At 29.9% G+C, this 23911-nt stretch overlaps 1 protein-coding gene across 5 annotated transcripts in view; it reads left to right on the forward strand.

Moving 5' to 3' along the window:
* The window catches only part of LOC143224772 (guanylate cyclase 32E-like), a 159813-nt gene that overhangs the window by 98504 nt on the left and 37398 nt on the right, over window positions 1-23911 (forward strand). For all 5 annotated transcript variants that reach the window (XM_076453044.1, XM_076453045.1, XM_076453048.1 and 2 more), the window contains one exon: window positions 23371-23520. In XM_076453044.1, the coding sequence (XP_076309159.1) occupies window positions 23371-23520 (150 nt within the window). The remainder of the gene's footprint in view (window positions 1-23370; window positions 23521-23911) is intronic.

Genomic DNA, 23911 nt, shown 5'->3' on the forward strand with positions numbered 1-23911 from the left:
AACTACTTTAACGGGATTTTAATCCATCTTAATAACCCAGTTTTAGTGTTTATATAGTATAACATGTGTTATAAAACTACTTTAACGGGATTTTACTCCACCTTAATAACCCAGTTTTAGTGTTTATATAGTATAACATATGTTATAAAACTACTTTAACGAGATTTTAATCCATTTTAATAACCCAGTTTTAGTGTTTATATAGTGTAACATGTGTTATAAAACTACTTTAACGGGATTTTAATCCATCTTAATAACCCAGTTTCAGTGTTTATATAAAATAACGTGTTATAAAACAACTTTAACGGGATTTTAATAACATTTTAATAACCCACTTTTAGTGTTTATATAGTATAACATGTGCTATAAAACTATTTTAACGGGATTTTAATCCATTTTAATAACCCAGTTTTAGTGTTTATATAGTATAACATGTGTTATAAAACTACTTTAACGGGATTTTACTCCACCTCAATAATACAGTTTTAGTGTTTATATAGTATGACATGTGTTATAAAACTACTTTAACGGGATTTTAATCCATCTTAATAACCCAGTTTTAGTGTTTATATAGTATAACATGTGTTATAAAACTACTTTAACGGGATTTTAATCCATTTTAATAACCCAGTTTTAGTGTTTATATAGTATAACATGTGTTATAAAACTACTTTAACGGGATTTTAATCCATCTTAATAACCCAGTTTTAGTGTTTATATAGTATAACATGTGTTATAAAACTACATTAACGGGATTTTAATCCATCTTAATAACCATGTTTTAGTGTTATAAAACTACTTTAACGGGATTTTAATCCATTTTAATAACCCAGTTTCAGTGTTTATATAGTATAACATGTGTTATAAAACTACTTTAACGGGATTTTAATCCATCTTAATAACCCAGTTTTATTGTTTATATAGTATAACATGTGTTATAAAACTACTTTAACGGGATTTTACTCCACCTCAATAATACAGTTTTAGTGTTTATATAGTATGACATGTGTTATAAAACTACTTTAACGGGATTTTAATCCATCTTAATAACCCAGTTTTAGTGTTTATATAAAATAACGTGTTATAAAACTACTTTAACGGGATTTTAATAACATTTTAATAACCCACTTTTAGTGTTTATATAGTATAGCATGTGCTATAAAACTATTTTAACGGGATTTTAATCCATTTTAATAACCAGTTTTAGTGTTTATATAGTATAACATGTGTTATAAAACTACTTTAACGGGATTTTACTCCACCTCAATAATACAGTTTTAGTGTTTATATAGTATAACATGTGTTATAAAATTACTTTAACGAGATTTTAATCCACCTTAATAACCCAGTTTTAGTGTTTATATAGTATAACATATGTTATAAAACTACTTTAACGAGATTTTAATCCATTTTAATAACCCAGTTTAAGTGTTTATATAGTGTAACATGTGTTATAAAACTACTTTAACGGGATTTTAATCCATCTTAATAACCCAGTTTTAGTGTTTATATAGTATAACATGTGTTATAAAACTACTTTAACGGGATTTTACTCCACCTTAATAACCCAGTTTTAGTGTTTATATAGTATAACATATGTTATAAAACTACTTTAACGAGATTTTAATCCATTTTAATAACCCAGTTTTAGTGTTTATATAGTGTAACATGTGTTATAAAACTACTTTAACGGGATTTTAATCCATCTTAATAACCCAGTTTCAGTGTTTATATAAAATAACGTGTTATAAAACAACTTTAACGGGATTTTAATAACATTTTAATAACCCACTTTTAGTGTTTATATAGTATAACATGTGCTATAAAACTATTTTAACGGGATTTTAATCCATTTTAATAACCAGTTTTAGTGTTTATATAGTATAACATGTGTTATAAAACTACTTTAACGGGATTTTAATCCATCTTAATAACCAGTTTTAGTGTTTATATAGTATAACATGTGTTATAAAACTACTTTAACGGGATTTTAATCCATCTTAATAACCCAGTTTTAGTGTTTATATAGTATAACATGTGTTATAAAACTACATTAACGGGATTTTAATCCATCTTAATAACCATGTTTTAGTGTTTATATAGTATAACGTGTTATAAAACTACTTTAACGGGATTTTAATCCATTTTAATAACCCAGTTTCAGTGTTTATATAGTATAACATGTGTTATAAAACTACTTTAACGGGATTTTAATCCATCTTAATAACCCAGTTTTATTGTTTATATAGTATAACATGTGTTATAAAACTACTTTAACGGGATTTTACTCCACCTCAATAATACAGTTTTAGTGTTTATATAGTATGACATGTGTTATAAAACTACTTTAACGGGATTTTAATCCATCTTAATAACCCAGTTTTAGTGTTTATATAGTATAACATGTGTTATAAAACTACTTTAACGGGATTTTAATCCATCTTAATAACCCAGTTTTAGTGTTTATATAGTATAACATGTGTTATAAAACTACTTTAACGGGATTTTAATCCATCTTAATAACCCAGTTTTAGTGTTTATATAGTATAACATGTGTTATAAAACTGCTTTAACGGGATTTTAATCCATCTTAATAACCCAGTTTTAGTGTTTATATAATATAACATGTGTTATAAAACTACTTTAACGGGATTTTAATCCATCTTAATAACCCAGTTTTAGTGTTTATATAGTATAACATGTGTTATAAAACTACTTTAACGGGATTTTAATCCATCTTAATAACCCAGTTTTAGTGTTTATATAAAATAACGTGTTATAAAACTACTTTAACGGGATTTTAATAACATTTTAATAACCCACTTTTAGTGTTTATATAGTATAGCATGTGCTATAAAACTATTTTAACGGGATTTTAATCCATTTTAATAACCCAGTTTTAGTGTTTATATAGTATAACATGTGTTATAAAACTACTTTAACGGGATTTTACTCCACCTCAATAATACAGTTTTAGTGTTTATATAGTATAACATGTGTTATAAAACTACTTTAACGGGATTTTACTCCACCTCAATAATACAGTTTTAGTGTTTATATAGTATAACATGTGTTATAAAACTACTTTAACGAGATTTTAATCCACCTTAATAACCCAGTTTTAGTGTTTATATAGTGTAACATATGTTATAAAACTACTTTAACGAGATTTTAATCCATTTTAATAACCCAGTTTTAGTGTTTATATAGTGTAACATGTGTTATAAAACTACTTTAACGGGATTTTAATCCATCTTAATAACCCAGTTTTAGTGTTTATATAGTATAACATGTGTTATAAAACTACTTTAACGGGATTTTACTCCACCTTAATAACCCAGTTTTAGTGTTTATATAGTATAACATATGTTATAAAACTACTTTAACGAGATTTTAATCCATTTTAATAACCCAGTTTTAGTGTTTATATAGTGTAACATGTGTTATAAAACTACTTTAACGGGATTTTAATCCATCTTAATAACCCAGTTTCAGTGTTTATATAAAATAACGTGTTATAAAACAACTTTAACGGGATTTTAATCCATCTTAATAACCCAGTTTTAGTGTTTATATAGTATAACATGTGTTATAAAACTACTTTAACGGGATTTTAATCCATTTTAATAACCCAGTTTTAGTGTTTATATAGTATAACATGTGTTATAAAACTACTTTAACGGGATTTTAATCCATCTTAATAACCCAGTTTTAGTGTTTATATAGTATAACATGTGTTATAAAACTACATTAACGGGATTTTAATCCATCTTAATAACCATGTTTTAGTGTTTATATAGTATAACGTGTTATAAAACTACTTTAACGGGATTTTAATCCATTTTAATAACCCAGTTTCAGTGTTTATATAGTATAACATGTGTTATAAAACTACTTTAACGGGATTTTAATCCATCTTAATAACCCAGTTTTATTGTTTATATAGTATAACATGTGTTATAAAACTACTTTAACGGGATTTTACTCCACCTCAATAATACAGTTTTAGTGTTTATATAGTATGACATGTGTTATAAAACTACTTTAACGGGATTTTAATCCATCTTAATAACCCAGTTTTAGTGTTTATATAAAATAACGTGTTATAAAACTACTTTAACGGGATTTTAATAACATTTTAATAACCCACTTTTAGTGTTTATATAGTATAGCATGTGCTATAAAACTATTTTAACGGGATTTTAATCCATTTTAATAACCCAGTTTTAGTGTTTATATAGTATAACATGTGTTATAAAACTACTTTAACGGGATTTTACTCCACCTCAATAATACAGTTTTAGTGTTTATATAGTATAACATGTGTTATAAAACTACTTTAACGAGATTTTAATCCACCTTAATAACCCAGTTTTAGTGTTTATATAGTATAACATATGTTATAAAACTACTTTAACGAGATTTTAATCCATTTTAATAACCCAGTTTAAGTGTTTATATAGTGTAACATGTGTTATAAAACTACTTTAACGGGATTTTAATCCATTTTAATAACCCAGTTTCAGTGTTTATATAGTATAACATATGTTATAAAACTACTTTAACGGGATTTTAATCCATCTTAATAACCCAGTTTTATTGTTTATATAGTATAACATGTGTTATAAAACTACTTTAACGGGATTTTACTCCACCTCAATAATACAGTTTTAGTGTTTATATAGTATGACATGTGTTATAAAACTACTTTAACGGGATTTTAATCCATCTTAATAACCAGTTTTAGTGTTTATATAAAATAACGTGTTATAAAACTACTTTAACGGGATTTTAATAACATTTTAATAACCCACTTTTAGTGTTTATATAGTATAGCATGTGCTATAAAACTATTTTAACGGGATTTTAATCCATTTTAATAACCAGTTTTAGTGTTTATATAGTATAACATGTGTTATAAAACTACTTTAACGGGATTTTACTCCACCTCAATAATACAGTTTTAGTGTTTATATAGTATAACATGTGTTATAAAACTACTTTAACGAGATTTTAATCCACCTTAATAACCCAGTTTTAGTGTTTATATAGTATAACATATGTTATAAAACTACTTTAACGAGATTTTAATCCATTTTAATAACCCAGTTTTAGTGTTTATATAGTGTAACATGTGTTATAAAACTACTTTAACGGGATTTTAATCCATCTTAATAACCCAGTTTTAGTGTTTATATAGTATAACATGTGTTATAAAACTACTTTAACGGGATTTTACTCCACCTTAATAACCCAGTTTTAGTGTTTATATAGTATAACATATGTTATAAAACTACTTTAACGAGATTTTAATCCATTTTAATAACCCAGTTTTAGTGTTTATATAGTGTAACATGTGTTATAAAACTACTTTAACGGGATTTTAATCCATCTTAATAACCCAGTTTCAGTGTTTATATAAAATAACGTGTTATAAAACAACTTTAACGGGATTTTAATAACATTTTAATAACCCACTTTTAGTGTTTATATAGTATAACATGTGCTATAAAACTATTTTAACGGGATTTTAATCCATTTTAATAACCAGTTTTAGTGTTTATATAGTATAACATGTGTTATAAAACTACTTTAACGGGATTTTACTCCACCTCAATAATACAGTTTTAGTGTTTATATAGTATGACATGTGTTATAAAACTACTTTAACGGGATTTTAATCCATCTTCATAACCCAGTTTTAGTGTTTATATAGTATAACATGTGTTATAAAACTACTTTAACGGGATTTTAATCCATTTTAATAACCCAGTTTTAGTGTTTATATAGTATAACATGTGTTATAAAACTACTTTAACGGGATTTTAATCCATCTTAATAACCCAGTTTTAGTGTTTATATAGTATAACATGTGTTATAAAACTACATTAACGGGATTTTAATCCATCTTAATAACCATGTTTTAGTGTTATAAAACTACTTTAACGGGATTTTAATCCATTTTAATAACCCAGTTTCAGTGTTTATATAGTATAACATGTGTTATAAAACTACTTTAACGGGATTTTAATCCATCTTAATAACCCAGTTTTATTGTTTATATAGTATAACATGTGTTATAAAACTACTTTAACGGGATTTTACTCCACCTCAATAATACAGTTTTAGTGTTTATATAGTATGACATGTGTTATAAAACTACTTTAACGGGATTTTAATCCATCTTAATAACCCAGTTTTAGTGTTTATATAAAATAACGTGTTATAAAACTACTTTAACGGGATTTTAATAACATTTTAATAACCCACTTTTAGTGTTTATATAGTATAGCATGTGCTATAAAACTATTTTAACGGGATTTTAATCCATTTTAATAACCCAGTTTTAGTGTTTATATAGTATAACATGTGTTATAAAACTACTTTAACGGGATTTTACTCCACCTCAATAATACAGTTTTAGTGTTTATATAGTATAACATGTGTTATAAAATTACTTTAACGAGATTTTAATCCACCTTAATAACCCAGTTTTAGTGTTTATATAGTATAACATATGTTATAAAACTACTTTAACGAGATTTTAATCCATTTTAATAACCCAGTTTAAGTGTTTATATAGTGTAACATGTGTTATAAAACTACTTTAACGGGATTTTAATCCATCTTAATAACCCAGTTTTAGTGTTTATATAGTATAACATGTGTTATAAAACTACTTTAACGGGATTTTACTCCACCTTAATAACCCAGTTTTAGTGTTTATATAGTATAACATATGTTATAAAACTACTTTAACGAGATTTTAATCCATTTTAATAACCCAGTTTTAGTGTTTATATAGTGTAACATGTGTTATAAAACTACTTTAACGGGATTTTAATCCATCTTAATAACCCAGTTTCAGTGTTTATATAAAATAACGTGTTATAAAACAACTTTAACGGGATTTTAATAACATTTTAATAACCCACTTTTAGTGTTTATATAGTATAACATGTGCTATAAAACTATTTTAACGGGATTTTAATCCATTTTAATAACCCAGTTTTAGTGTTTATATAGTATAACATGTGTTATAAAACTACTTTAACGGGATTTTAATCCATCTTAATAACCAGTTTTAGTGTTTATATAGTATAACATGTGTTATAAAACTACTTTAACGGGATTTTAATCCATCTTAATAACCCAGTTTTAGTGTTTATATAGTATAACATGTGTTATAAAACTACATTAACGGGATTTTAATCCATCTTAATAACCATGTTTTAGTGTTTATATAGTATAACGTGTTATAAAACTACTTTAACGGGATTTTAATCCATTTTAATAACCCAGTTTCAGTGTTTATATAGTATAACATGTGTTATAAAACTACTTTAACGGGATTTTAATCCATCTTAATAACCCAGTTTTATTGTTTATATAGTATAACATGTGTTATAAAACTACTTTAACGGGATTTTACTCCACCTCAATAATACAGTTTTAGTGTTTATATAGTATGACATGTGTTATAAAACTACTTTAACGGGATTTTAATCCATCTTAATAACCCAGTTTTAGTGTTTATATAGTATAACATGTGTTATAAAACTACTTTAACGGGATTTTAATCCATCTTAATAACCCAGTTTTAGTGTTTATATAGTATAACATGTGTTATAAAACTACTTTAACGGGATTTTAATCCATCTTAATAACCCAGTTTTAGTGTTTATATAGTATAACATGTGTTATAAAACTGCTTTAACGGGATTTTAATCCATCTTAATAACCCAGTTTTAGTGTTTATATAATATAACATGTGTTATAAAACTACTTTAACGGGATTTTAATCCATCTTAATAACCCAGTTTTAGTGTTTATATAGTATAACATGTGTTATAAAACTACTTTAACGGGATTTTAATCCATCTTAATAACCCAGTTTTAGTGTTTATATAAAATAACGTGTTATAAAACTACTTTAACGGGATTTTAATAACATTTTAATAACCCACTTTTAGTGTTTATATAGTATAGCATGTGCTATAAAACTATTTTAACGGGATTTTAATCCATTTTAATAACCCAGTTTTAGTGTTTATATAGTATAACATGTGTTATAAAACTACTTTAACGGGATTTTACTCCACCTCAATAATACAGTTTTAGTGTTTATATAGTATAACATGTGTTATAAAACTACTTTAACGAGATTTTAATCCACCTTAATAACCCAGTTTTAGTGTTTATATAGTATAACATATGTTATAAAACTACTTTAACGAGATTTTAATCCATTTTAATAACCCAGTTTTAGTGTTTATATAGTGTAACATGTGTTATAAAACTACTTTAACGGGATTTTAATCCATCTTAATAACCCAGTTTTAGTGTTTATATAGTATAACATGTGTTATAAAACTACTTTAACGGGATTTTACTCCACCTTAATAACCCAGTTTTAGTGTTTATATAGTATAACATATGTTATAAAACTACTTTAACGAGATTTTAATCCATTTTAATAACCCAGTTTTAGTGTTTATATAGTGTAACATGTGTTATAAAACTACTTTAACGGGATTTTAATCCATCTTAATAACCCAGTTTCAGTGTTTATATAAAATAACGTGTTATAAAACAACTTTAACGGGATTTTAATAACATTTTAATAACCCACTTTTAGTGTTTATATAGTATAACATGTGCTATAAAACTATTTTAACGGGATTTTAATCCATTTTAATAACCCAGTTTTAGTGTTTATATAGTATAACATGTGTTATAAAACTACTTTAACGGGATTTTACTCCACCTCAATAATACAGTTTTAGTGTTTATATAGTATGACATGTGTTATAAAACTACTTTAACGGGATTTTAATCCATCTTAATAACCCAGTTTTAGTGTTTATATAGTATAACATGTGTTATAAAACTACTTTAACGGGATTTTAATCCATTTTAATAACCCAGTTTTAGTGTTTATATAGTATAACATGTGTTATAAAACTACTTTAACGGGATTTTAATCCATCTTAATAACCCAGTTTTAGTGTTTATATAGTATAACATGTGTTATAAAACTACATTAACGGGATTTTAATCCATCTTAATAACCATGTTTTAGTGTTTATATAGTATAACGTGTTATAAAACTACTTTAACGGGATTTTAATCCATTTTAATAACCCAGTTTCAGTGTTTATATAGTATAACATGTGTTATAAAACTACTTTAACGGGATTTTAATCCATCTTAATAACCCAGTTTTATTGTTTATATAGTATAACATGTGTTATAAAACTACTTTAACGGGATTTTACTCCACCTCAATAATACAGTTTTAGTGTTTATATAGTATGACATGTGTTATAAAACTACTTTAACGGGATTTTAATCCATCTTAATAACCCAGTTTTAGTGTTTATATAAAATAACGTGTTATAAAACTACTTTAACGGGATTTTAATAACATTTTAATAACCCACTTTTAGTGTTTATATAGTATAGCATGTGCTATAAAACTATTTTAACGGGATTTTAATCCATTTTAATAACCCAGTTTTAGTGTTTATATAGTATAACATGTGTTATAAAACTACTTTAACGGGATTTTACTCCACCTCAATAATACAGTTTTAGTGTTTATATAGTATAACATGTGTTATAAAACTACTTTAACGAGATTTTAATCCACCTTAATAACCCAGTTTTAGTGTTTATATAGTATAACATATGTTATAAAACTACTTTAACGAGATTTTAATCCATTTTAATAACCCAGTTTAAGTGTTTATATAGTGTAACATGTGTTATAAAACTACTTTAACGGGATTTTAATCCATTTTAATAACCCAGTTTCAGTGTTTATATAGTATAACATATGTTATAAAACTACTTTAACGGGATTTTAATCCATCTTAATAACCCAGTTTTATTGTTTATATAGTATAACATGTGTTATAAAACTACTTTAACGGGATTTTACTCCACCTCAATAATACAGTTTTAGTGTTTATATAGTATGACATGTGTTATAAAACTACTTTAACGGGATTTTAATCCATCTTAATAACCCAGTTTTAGTGTTTATATAAAATAACGTGTTATAAAACTACTTTAACGGGATTTTAATAACATTTTAATAACCCACTTTTAGTGTTTATATAGTATAGCATGTGCTATAAAACTATTTTAACGGGATTTTAATCCATTTTAATAACCAGTTTTAGTGTTTATATAGTATAACATGTGTTATAAAACTACTTTAACGGGATTTTACTCCACCTCAATAATACAGTTTTAGTGTTTATATAGTATAACATGTGTTATAAAACTACTTTAACGAGATTTTAATCCACCTTAATAACCCAGTTTTAGTGTTTATATAGTATAACATATGTTATAAAACTACTTTAACGAGATTTTAATCCATTTTAATAACCCAGTTTAAGTGTTTATATAGTGTAACATGTGTTATAAAACTACTTTAACGGGATTTTAATCCATCTTAATAACCCAGTTTTAGTGTTTATATAGTATAACATGTGTTATAAAACTACTTTAACGGGATTTTACTCCACCTTAATAACCCAGTTTTAGTGTTTATATAGTATAACATATGTTATAAAACTACTTTAACGAGATTTTAATCCATTTTAATAACCCAGTTTTAGTGTTTATATAGTGTAACATGTGTTATAAAACTACTTTAACGGGATTTTAATCCATCTTAATAACCCAGTTTCAGTGTTTATATAAAATAACGTGTTATAAAACAACTTTAACGGGATTTTAATAACATTTTAATAACCCACTTTTAGTGTTTATATAGTATAACATGTGCTATAAAACTATTTTAACGGGATTTTAATCCATTTTAATAACCCAGTTTTAGTGTTTATATAGTATAACATGTGTTATAAAACTACTTTAACGGGATTTTAATCCATCTTAATAACCCAGTTTTAGTGTTTATATAGTATAACATGTGTTATAAAACTACTTTAACGGGATTTTAATCCATCTTAATAACCCAGTTTTAGTGTTTATATAGTATAACATGTGTTATAAAACTACATTAACGGGATTTTAATCCATCTTAATAACCATGTTTTAGTGTTTATATAGTATAACGTGTTATAAAACTACTTTAACGGGATTTTAATCCATTTTAATAACCCAGTTTCAGTGTTTATATAGTATAACATGTGTTATAAAACTACTTTAACGGGATTTTAATCCATCTTAATAACCCAGTTTTATTGTTTATATAGTATAACATGTGTTATAAAACTACTTTAACGGGATTTTACTCCACCTCAATAATACAGTTTTAGTGTTTATATAGTATGACATGTGTTATAAAACTACTTTAACGGGATTTTAATCCATCTTAATAACCCAGTTTTAGTGTTTATATAGTATAACATGTGTTATAAAACTACTTTAACGGGATTTTAATCCATCTTAATAACCCAGTTTTAGTGTTTATATAGTATAACATGTGTTATAAAACTACTTTAACGGGATTTTAATCCATCTTAATAACCCAGTTTTAGTGTTTATATAGTATAACATGTGTTATAAAACTGCTTTAACGGGATTTTAATCCATCTTAATAACCCAGTTTTAGTGTTTATATAATATAACATGTGTTATAAAACTACTTTAACGGGATTTTAATCCATCTTAATAACCCAGTTTTAGTGTTTATATAGTATAACATGTGTTATAAAACTACTTTAACGGGATTTTAATCCATTTTAATAACCCAGTTTTAGTGTTTATATAGTATAACATGTGTTATAAAACTACTTTAACGGGATTTTACTCCACCTCAATAATACAGTTTTAGTGTTTATATAGTATGACATGTGTTATAAAACTACTTTAACGGGATTTTAATCCATCTTAATAACCCATTTTTAGTGTTTATATAGTATAACATGTGTTATAAAACTACTTTAACGGGATTTTAATCCATTTTAATAACCCAGTTTTAGTGTTTATATAGTATAACATGTGTTATAAAACTACTTTAACGGGATTTCAATCCATTTTAATAACCCAGTTTTAGTGTTTATATAGTATAACATGTGTTATAAAACTACTTTAACGGGATTTTAATCCATCTTACTAACCCAGTTTTAGTGTTTATATATGTATAAATTGTGTTATAGAGCATGTTTAACAGGATTTTACTCCACTTTAGTAACACAGTTTTAATGGTTGGAGTGTTTGATGTATCCAGTGGAATAAGACGTGACTAACACAGAGAGCACCTATGTGCTGCTTACCAAACGGGTATCTTAAACTTAAGTAATCTTTATGATTACGAGTATAGTAGTGATATAAACTCAAGTTTCATTAATGAAACCCAATTGCAATTTCTGACTTTCAAAATTAATTAAAGAAACTTCATGAAAGACAAGAAGTTGGAAAAATAACATATTTTAGGAAAGCTTTGGACCAGAAAGAAAGTTTGCCCAGTACTGGTGTTCTCAAACGTCATAACATATAAGTTCGGTTTGTTGTTTTCTATTATAGAAGAGGGAGCGGAGCCTTGGTAGTTAGATTCAGAGCTGAAGGGACCCAGTATGGCCAAGTGGCTAAAACACTCGACTCGTAATCTTAGGATCGCGGTTTCGAATCCCGTCATACCAAACGTGCTCGCTCTTTCAACCATAATGTTTTATAATGTTACGGTCAATTCACTATTCGTTGGTCAAAGAGTAACCCAAGAGATGGCAGTGAGTGGTTATGATTAGCAGCCTTCCCTTTAGTCTTACACTGCTGAATTAGAAACGGCTAGCAAAGACAACCCTCGTGTAGCATTGCGCGAAAGTTAAAAACAAACAAATAAAAATCTCTGAAGGAATTCGATAGACATACAAGTAAGATAATGGAAAAGGTATTAATTTATTGTTTCAAGCATAAATCTACACAGTGGACAATATTTGTAATTTCCTCACTACCAGTGTCGAAACTCAGATCTTAAGGTTGTAAGCCTGCAGGTTTGTCCCTAAACCACTGGGAGGCAAAGCCATGAGAGTGTTTGGAAAACAGTGAAGGGAAAAACAAAGTGACTTCACAATAAAATATAACAACGATAACTCTGATTAAGCAAGGTTTTAGTTTAAAAACAAAATATTTGAAATCGAAAGATTGTGTAATATGTTCAATATGATTAGTTATTTTTTTTGTAACGTCTTAATATGGTTTAAGACGTTTACTGTAAGGGTTTTCTCCAATATCTGACGATGAGAAAGGTAAACTTTACACTTATGTTATATCATAACTAAAATATTATTTTATTATATATATATATGCTCCCTGTAGGTTAATAACTAGTCTGTCGGATAGCACGATGGGCTTTGTACTAGAGAGACAAGCAATCCCGACATTTTATAAAATCAACAATATATCCTGTTACTCTTTTGAACAATGAGCCCCCATTGTGGCTCATGTTACAGAATGGCTGTCTTCCTTCTGGTCTGCAGTTAAAAATTATTAATCGATATATCTGAACTCTAGGTGTTTTTGACCTAACCCTTTGGCTCTCGTGTATGTGGGATGCTGTTCAGGTTAAAAACTCTGAACCCATTACTTTAACCTTAAGCATATCAAAAATAAACCTACGTGTAAAACAAACAGCGTCAAACAGAATCTAATATCAAATATTCTCCTGTTATAAGGGTGTTGCTCATGAGTTCTGTTAAATATTCTGAACTTACCGTAGATTAACAGGTTAATACCCATCACGTACAGTGTTTTCAAGTATGTTTAACTGGAGTATGACTGAAGTTAACAGATTACTACTTGTCATATACAATGTCGAATACCGTTATTTAATATAAACTTCAATCAGAGCAAAACATTATGAAAACAGCACTTGTTAGATCGTGCATGTGTCACTTATTGCTTTGGTTATTGAGATATAAAAGATAGATAAATTATATGACTGTAGAAAAATACCACGGACAAAACCAGTTTATATACGTGTCATATACTTGTGCCTTTTGAACCTGAATGAGAAACCAAACAGAACCAAAAGGGGGTGAAAAATCTTGACATGAGGAAATCAGATGGATGGAGGAAACATTCGACGTAAATAATGGTTGTCTAGAATATCTTCTACTCGTATGTTAGTAGTAAGACCAGCACTTCAGACGTACCATAAGAGGGAGCCACATATATGTCGAGGGAGTGGGAGAGAGATGATGATGCCATAGTTCCAATTGTTGTCATAAGAGGGCGTGTGGTTAGGGATGCGTTGCTAAGCCGCCATGACAGCCGGCCATAATGGATGATTATGTCACAAAGTGGAGAACATGTCCTTTTTTTGACGGATATAACTCATATAATACATGTCTCATCATGTCGATAATGAACTAATTGAATAATTTAGCGCTAATCCATTTATAATTAGTCTGTTCTCAAAAGTATACTTAACACAAACGTATTTGTAATTAGTTAATTAAATCATTTATAATCAAATTGGCACAAACAGAACACTTAAGACAAACTACGTCACCTTTAAAAGGACGAAGTAAAAATTAAAACTTATTGTTTATACATTATCAGTAATAAATTATGAGTTAATTAATACATTTATAATTAATTCGCCCTAAAAAAGATGACACAATAATTAAAAGTTAATCAATCAAGTATTTTTAATGACATAAAATATTATTTACTGTAACAATATCACAACATACAATATTTACTGTAACAATATCACAACATACATTATTTCCTGTAACAATATCACAACATACATTATTTACTGTAACAATATCACAACATACAATATTTACTGTAACAATATCACAACATACATTATTTCCTGTAACAATATCACAACATACATTATTTACTGTAACAATATCACAACATACATTATTTACTGTAACAATATCACAACATACATTATTTACTGTAACAATATCACAACATACATTATTTACTGTAACAATATCACAACATACATTATTTACTGTAACAATATAACAACATACATTATTTACTGTAACAATATAACAACGTACATTATTTACTGTAACAATATCACAACATACGTTATTTACTGTAACATAATCACAACGTACATTATTTACTGTAACAATATAACAACATACATTATTTACTGTAACAATATAACAACATACATTATTTACTGTAACAATATAACAACATACGTTATTTACTGTAACATGATCACAACGTACATTATTTACTGTAACAATATCACAACATACGTTATTTACTGTAACAATATAACAACATACGTTATTTACTATAACAATATAACAACATACGTTATTTACTGTAACATGATCATAACGTACATTATTTACTGTAACAATATCACAACATACGTTATTTACTGTAACATGATCACAACGTACATTATTTACTGTAACAATATAACAACATACATTATTTACTGTAACAATATCACAACATACGTTATTTACTGTAACATGATCACAACGTACATTATTTACTGTAACAATATAACAACATACATTATTTACTGTAACAATATAACAACATACATTATTTACTGTAACAATATAACAACATACATTATTTACTGTAACAATATAACAACATACATTATTTACTGTAAATAATATAACAACATACATTATTTACTGTAACAATATAACAACATACATTATTTACTGTAACAATATCACAACATACGTTATTTACTGTAACATGATCACAACGTACATTATTTACTGTAACAATATAACAACATACATTATTTACTGTAAATAATATAACAACATACATTATTTACTGTAAATAATATAACAACATACATTATTTACTGTAACAATATAACAACATACATTATTTACTGTAACAATATCACAACATACATTATTTACTGTAACAATATCACAACATACATTTTACCAGACCCACAAAACAGATCTGTAGTTTTAAATTAATACCCTGCAATAACTAAAGTTCATACATTATACCACAATTTATATCTTCTATAAAACGTTTATTGTACAACAACATTTTTACTAATTTGTGAAAAATAATTTAAAAAGATGGACTTTTATATATATTTGGTTACAATTGTTTCTGTAGGGTTTAAACAAATACACTGTGACAGTACAAGTCATCAACATCTAGATTTAATTATATTAAAATTAGTAAATGATTGACTTACTGTACCCATCCATTTTCTATATAACCATTATCACCTCCAAAGGCACACAAAACTTGTGAAAGTATGGAGTACATTTTCAAGTGTTCATATCTTCTTCCATGTTCTGTAGGACACCATATATTTTACTAATCATACATGGTCAATAATCGCCCTACAATTAAATATAATAAGTGAAAGAGTTTTTCATTGCTATCGTTAAAACCACCACAACTTTCACACTGTCTATCACGAAAACAAATACACATTTATACATGTCATTTCTATTACCAGCTAATAAAACAAAGGAGCTCGTATCTGATGTCAAACTGAAATAGACATAGAGGCAGTTATTGTAATATCACAGACTATAGAAGTTCAGAAAAATCATTGGATTAGAAGTGTCAAACCTTAATACTGTTAAACTTTATTTCACATGCATACATTCTGGGTACAGAATTACAAAGTTCACCAAATGACCCTTCCCCTCTCACGCACATAGGGTATACAAACCCGCAACAAAAATACTGAAATTATTATTGTCCACACTTCAAGCAACCTGAAAATAGAGTATGACCACAGTAAGAAGTGTTTAATATTCAAGGGCTCTGGCCATCTTACATAAGAAAGTATACAAAATTAGAAAAACCATAAGATTATAGTGACCAAGTCTTTTTCACAATAACTGGCTAGCTAGTATGATGACCATAAATTATTAGCCAAGTCATTAAAGGTTTTGGTTTGTTTGTTTTAGAATTTCGCACAAAGCTACTCGAGGGCTATCTGTGCTAGCCGTCCCTAATTTAGCAGTGCAAGACTAGAGGGAAGGCAGCTAGTCATCACCACCCACCGCCAACTCTTGGGCTACTCTTTTACCAACGAATAGTGGGATTGACCGTAACATTATAACGCCCCCGCGGCTGAAAGGGCGAGCATGTTTGGCGCGACGGGGATGCGAACCAGCGACCCTCAGATTACGAATCGCACGCCTTAACACGCTTGGCCATGCCGGGCCTAAAGGTTTTGATAACATGAGTCAAACAATTTATTTTTATCGCATGTAAAACACCATTTACTGCACTCACTATACAAATTTAATGAAAAACTCTAAACCATGCACTTTACTTACAGTGAACGAACGGAGTTTCAATAGACAAGTAAAGACTTGGAAGAAACACACATAGAACTGTTTTATAATACTACAAAACCAAGTGATTAAAGGCTTGTTAACAGTAGTTCGGTGTTTTGAGCAAAAATATCAGTTACTATAATCATCTTATAAAATAAGCTGTAATTAATATTCGTTTCAGACAAGTAATCAAAGATTTCTTTAATTAAAAAATTCTACAAAACATTTCAAAATTTCTATACCTCGCAGATTTGTCGTTTAAATATAGCGTGCAAAGTTAGATATCTAGTCTTAACTTCTTGAAGGTATAATTAAAACACGTAAAGAAATATCAGAATCATACATTTTGCAGTTTGTGTTTGTTTGGAATTTCGCACAAAGCTACTCGCGGGCTATCTGTGCTAGCCGTCCCTAATTTAGCAGTGTAAGACTAGAGGGAAGGCAGCTAGTCATCACCACCCACCGCTAACTCTTGGGCTACTCTTTTGCCAACGAATATGATAATTGATCGTTAAATTATAACGTCCAAACGGCTAAAAGGACGAGGACGTTTGGTGTGACGGTGATTCGAACCCGAGACGCTGGGATTATGAGTCGAGTGCCTTAACCACCTGGCCATGCTGGGATTATAAGACGAGAACAGTATCATTTACTTTTATAAGTTTTTTTCACAACATATAACTCACCCAAATTAGAAAAACAAAAACAAAAAATTAGTAGTAAATTAAAAAGTAGTATTATGTATTACGTATTATGTATTACGTATTATTTATCACGAATTATGTATTACGTATTATTTATTACGTATTATGTATTACGTATTATTTATTACGAGTTAAACATCAAACTACAACTAGAATTAATGCAAAAAAAAAAACGAAACTCGTGGGTGGATCATTCACCCAGTTGAGAAACGCTGTCTAGAAACTTTACCCCTGAGTTACTGAGGGACATATAGTTTTTAATCACATTTGTTTGACGTGTGATATAATAGATGGCCATACGCATAGTAATGCTTTTAGATTGGCCTTTCACTCCTCGTGTCCCTCTGTTTATCTCTCAACCAACTTATGATAAATGTATTTACCGTGAGTGACCGTTAGTAACTTTTCATCTCATTTAAGACTTACAGTTGGATAAATAAGACGTGATGCTTGTAATAGACACAATCGTGTCAAAACGTGACTTTTGAGGAAAGTCTCGCATTTAATTTTGTTTTACAGAAGTTCACGTTTCAATAGATCTGGTATCGTAAAATAAATTGTACTCCATTGAGTTTTTCCGAGGTGTAGAATGTATAATTTAGATTTTTCATTCTGATGGAGTTTATCTGGGTTGTACGTACGTAAACTTAACAATTGAACTACACAGATAACTCGTTCTTTGATCCCGAGCTTATGGATGGCTGTGTTATTTTCGTTGTTTGTTGAAATACAATGCAAAACACAATATCCTGCTTATTGGGCTCAGGTTAAAAATTCATTAGCTGATTCAGAATGAAGAGCAAATATCACTTGAAGCTACACTGTAATCCTTTGTGGAGTATCTTAAAAGGTACTTTTAAAACATTATAGGTTTAGTTTAATTATTAGATCTTCACGGATTTCTTTTTTTATATGGAGATTAACTGTTTTTAGAAAGATTATGTTAATTGTTAGCGAAAACCCGTTGAAACAAAATTACTTAAGTTCAATTAGATTTAACGTAATGCAATGAAACTATGCAGTAATTGAAATAGACTCGAAGTTGAATTACACTCTGCTATTAAGTTTTTGGCACATATAACACAGTTTGTTTGTTTCTTTCTTGGATATCGCTCAAATGTACTGGAGGACTATTGCGCAAGTCGTTTTTAATTCTGAAGTGAAAGTGTGTGTGTGTTTCTCTTATAGCAAAGTCACATCAGGTTATCTGCTGAGTCCACCGAGAGGCATCGAACTCCTGACTTGAGTGTTGTAAATTCATAGACTTACCGCTGTACCAACGGGGGGGGGGGCTGAAGTGATAGAGCAAATGGAAGGCAGCTATCAAGCAATACCCCCACCAACTCATGGTTACTCTTGTATGGACCCATGGCCTTAGATCTAACCGTCACTCTTATAACACACCCACAGCAACAAAGTGCTAGTTGTAATATTAAAGCAACGGGGCGCAAACTTAAACCTTCAAATTCACATTCAGGCAAGCGAACTACTTGGTCACATTCGACCCAAGCTTATTATTATAGTAAATAAAAACTTAAAATAAAAATAAAAAATATTTTTATTAAAATAATTGCTTGTGATATAGACCAAGGAAAATCTAATGAAAGTCACGTATCTTTTAGATCTTTTAGAAATACTAATTAATTTATAATTAATCGTCTTAAATAGGACGCCTAATATTAATTAAATAACTTAAAATTATTTAATTAAGCAATTTATCATCAAATTATCATAAAGACATTTAAGATTAATTAATTATATATTTAATTAAGCAATTTATCATCAAATTATCATAATAAAGACATTGAAGATTAATTAATTATATACTTAATTAAATAATTTATCATCAAATTATCATAATAAAGACATTTAAGATTAATTAATTATATACTCTTCAAAACAAGAAATGCAAAAGGGATATTTTTGTTATTTTAAAGAGAAATATATGTAATAACGTGACAAGCTCAGAGTATGTGATGTTACACGTGTTAAGGCACTGATTGTCAGACCAAAATGACAATAAAAGTTGTGCACTTTGAAAACGGAGGAAAACATCGGATTTTTCTCCAAAACGCATTCGTGTCCAATAAATTTGTTTGAGAGATCTGCATGTTCTGCAAGTGCAACATGTGCAAAATCCCTATAAAAGTGACAGGTTCTCGGTTTCCATAGTTCAGTGTTAAGCCACCGACACGCAATACAGTTACGCCAAGACTGACTGAAGCACAACGCAACAACGCCATTGGTCGCTTGGAAGCAGGCGAATCTCAATCAGATGTTGCCAGAGCTGTGAACGTCCACCCAAGCACCATCACAAGGCTATGGAATCGTCACCAACAACATGGATCAAATCGTGACCGTCCACGATCTGGCAGACTTCGTGTGACCACGCCCGCACAAGATCGCTACATCCGGTTACGTCACCTTCGGGATAGGACCACCACTGCGACGTCTACTGCCTCAACCATACCAGAACTGCGTAGGATTTCCGATAAGACCGTACGTAACCGTCGACGAGATTCTTAGGCCCCATGTGCAATCCATCATGGTGAACGTCAACGACGTTTTTCAACATGACAACGCCCGTCCTCACACAGCCCGACTCACCACTGTCTTCTTGAGACACCACAACATCAACGTTCTTCCCTGGCCCTCCAGATCACCAGATTTAAACCACGTCGAACATCTTTGGGACAAGTTGGACCAATGTCTGCGACGGCGACAACCTCAACCGCACACTCTACCCCAGCTTGCAGCAGCTTTGCAGGCTGAGTTGACAGCCATTCCACAGGATGTGATTCGTCATCTCATCGCTTCCATGGGCAGAAGATGCCAAGCAGTTATTGATGCTCACGAGGGGCATACTCGTTATTGACGTTGAGTGACGTTAAACTTCAACTAGTGAGTGTGGACTTCGCCTTTGCAGACTTTGCAGTGAGTGTGCAAAGTTTCACACATGTCATACAGAACTACCCGGAATAAACTTGTTAAGAATATGTCTCAAATTTTGCCTTTTGCGTCTCTTTTTTTGAAGAGTATATATTTAATTAAGTCACTTTTAATTATTTAAGTAATTTATAATCAAACTGTCATACAAATAACATTTAAGACTAATTAATTAATTATTGATTTAATTAAATAATTTATAAGGCCCGACATGGGCAGGTGGATCAAGGCACTCGACTCGTAATCTGAAGGTCACGGGTTCGAACCCCGTCATATCAAACATGCTCACCCTTTCAGCCGTGAAGGCGTTATAATGTGATAACGGTCAATCCCACTATTCGTTGGTAAAAGAGTTGGTAGTAAGTGGTGATGACTAGCTGCCTACCCTCCAGTCTTACACTGATATTAGGGACGGCTAGCGCAGATAGCTCTTGATTAGCTTTGCACGAAATTCACAACAAACAAACAATCATTTATAATCAGTTACACTTAAGACTTTAATTTATCATAAAAAAGACGATAAAATAATAACAACTTAAACATTTTTAGTACTAAGTTTTTAGTTAATTAATACAGTTATAGTTAATTAATACAGTTATAGTTAATTAATACAGTTATTAGTTAATTAATACCATTACAGTTAATTAATACAGTTATTAGTTAATTAATACAGTTATTAGTTAATTAATACACTTATAATTAATTAATACAGTTATTAGTTAATTAATACAGTTATAGTTAATTAATACAGTTATAGTTAATTAATACTGTTATTAATTAACTAATACAGTTATAGTTAATTCATTCTAAAAGAAAAGTCTATATTAAGAAAGTAGTCATATGTTTACAATGTTTACAGGGTAAGGTTCTTATATCTCACATTTGTCTATAAAACAGAAACACGCATGTCTTAACTTTTATCATCTGAAACAACGCTGTTATGACAACACGTAAGTCAGTTTACCTATTGTGGTTAAGGTGCTCAATTCATTATCTGAGGATCACGGGTTTGAATCCCGATCACAACAAACATTCTCGTCCTTTCAGCCGTAGGGGCGTTATGTGACGGTAAATCCCACTGTGCTCAGAAACTATAATTCAGACGTTTTGGCTGTCGAACCACTTGGAAATCCGTGTTGTGACAGAAAATATACCTTCTGCTCTCACCAAATCCGGAACAGGTGCGATGAAATCTGGCAAAACTACTAGCAATCAGAGACAAACCGAGACATGAGTGATAATTTAGTTTAAGCCTTACACATTTTGTTGGCTTCAAAATCAGTATCAAAGATCATGACGAAGTTTCCTATAAGAGGTTATAAATACTAATTTTTACAGTATACAAAAATGTCCTTTGTCATAAGAAGGTTTAGTTTTACTGTAATATGTTTTGATTAGTTTATTTTATCGTTTTCATTTTTCTTCTAATTTACCTTGCTTTTTATTTTTCGTGTGTAAACTTTGACTTTTCAGGCTTCTTTTGAATTTCAAAGTATTCTTTTGAATTTCGCACAAAGCTGTCCGAGGGCTATCTGCGTTAGCCGTCCCTAATTTAGTAGCGTAAGACTAGAGGGAAGGCAGCTAGTCATCACCACCCACCACCAACTCTTGGTCTACTCTTTTACAAACGAATAATGGGATTGACCGTCACATTATAACGCCCCCACAGCTGAATGGGCGAGCATGTTTGTGTGACGGTGATTCGAACCCGCGACCCTCAGATTACGAGTCCATTGCCTTAACCACCTGGCCATGTCAGGACGGCTTTTCATGCCTTTTTGTTAGCTATCCATTATTGTTTTCAGTTTGTTTGTTAATTGTATTTTCATGGATTTGTTTGTTTGTTTGTTTTGAATTTCGCACAAAGCTACTCGAGGGCTATCTGTGCTAGCCGTCCCTAATTTAGCAGTGTAAGACTAGAGGGAAGGCAGCTAGTCATCACCACCCACCGCCGACTCCTGGGCTACTCTTTTACCAACGAATAGTGGGATTGACCGTCACATTATAACGCCCCCACGGCTGGGAGGGCGAGCATGTTTAGCGCGACGCGGGCGCGAACCCGCGACCCTCGAATTACGAGTCGCACGCCTTACGCGTTTGGCCATGCCAGGCCATTTTCATGGATAACCTCTGAGCTTTCAGACATTTTTGTTGGTTACTCTTTACTGTTTCCAGTTTATTGGTTAACATCTTGTGATGTCAGAATGTTTTGGCAACGACTATGTTGTATCATTTGCATATCAGAGACAAAAAACATTTTCCCTTACAGTACGAATTTGTAAAATTTTAGCTGAATCACTGTTGAGAACTGAAACAGAAACCTTGTGAAATCGCCGTCAGAAACATTAAAAATATTTTATCTTTATGGAAAAGCAATTCGTTCAATTATCCGCAGAAGACACAGCAGGTATCATCTCATTGTAGCCTTGATAAAACAAAAAATAAAACAGTTTGATTTATTATAGGTCTCTTGTGGCGCGCCCCAGAATTGCTGAGAAATCCTGACGCGCCATCTAGCGGCACACAGAGTGGAGACGTATATTCTTTTGCAATCATCCTTTACGAAGTGTTAGGAAGGAATGGACCCTATGGAAAAACTGACATGACACCATCAGGTAAGTTTGATCTTGCTTATATGATTAAATATTTCGAACCAAAGTGGATGTACATTATCATTATGACTGGCCTGGCATGGCTAGGTGGTTAGGGTGTTCGAGTCCTAATCTGAGGGTCACTGGTTTTGAAACTTGTCACGTCCATATTTGCCCTTTCAGTCGTGGGGGCATTATAATGTAACGGTCAATCCTCCTATTTGTTGGTAAAAGAGTAACCCAACAGTTGGCGGTAGATGGTGATGGCTAGCTGTCTTTCCTCTAATCTTACACTTCTAAATGAGGGACGAGTAGCGCTGATAGCCCTTGTGTAGCTTTGCCCGAAATTCGAACCAAACAACCAATCATAGTTATGCTTCAGTTTTATGTTTATTAAATCCACAGAATTAAATTA

The sequence above is a fragment of the Tachypleus tridentatus genome, chromosome 9, assembly GCF_004210375.1.
Source record: "Tachypleus tridentatus isolate NWPU-2018 chromosome 9, ASM421037v1, whole genome shotgun sequence".
In the NCBI taxonomy this organism is placed as follows: Eukaryota; Metazoa; Arthropoda; class Merostomata; order Xiphosura; family Limulidae; genus Tachypleus; species Tachypleus tridentatus.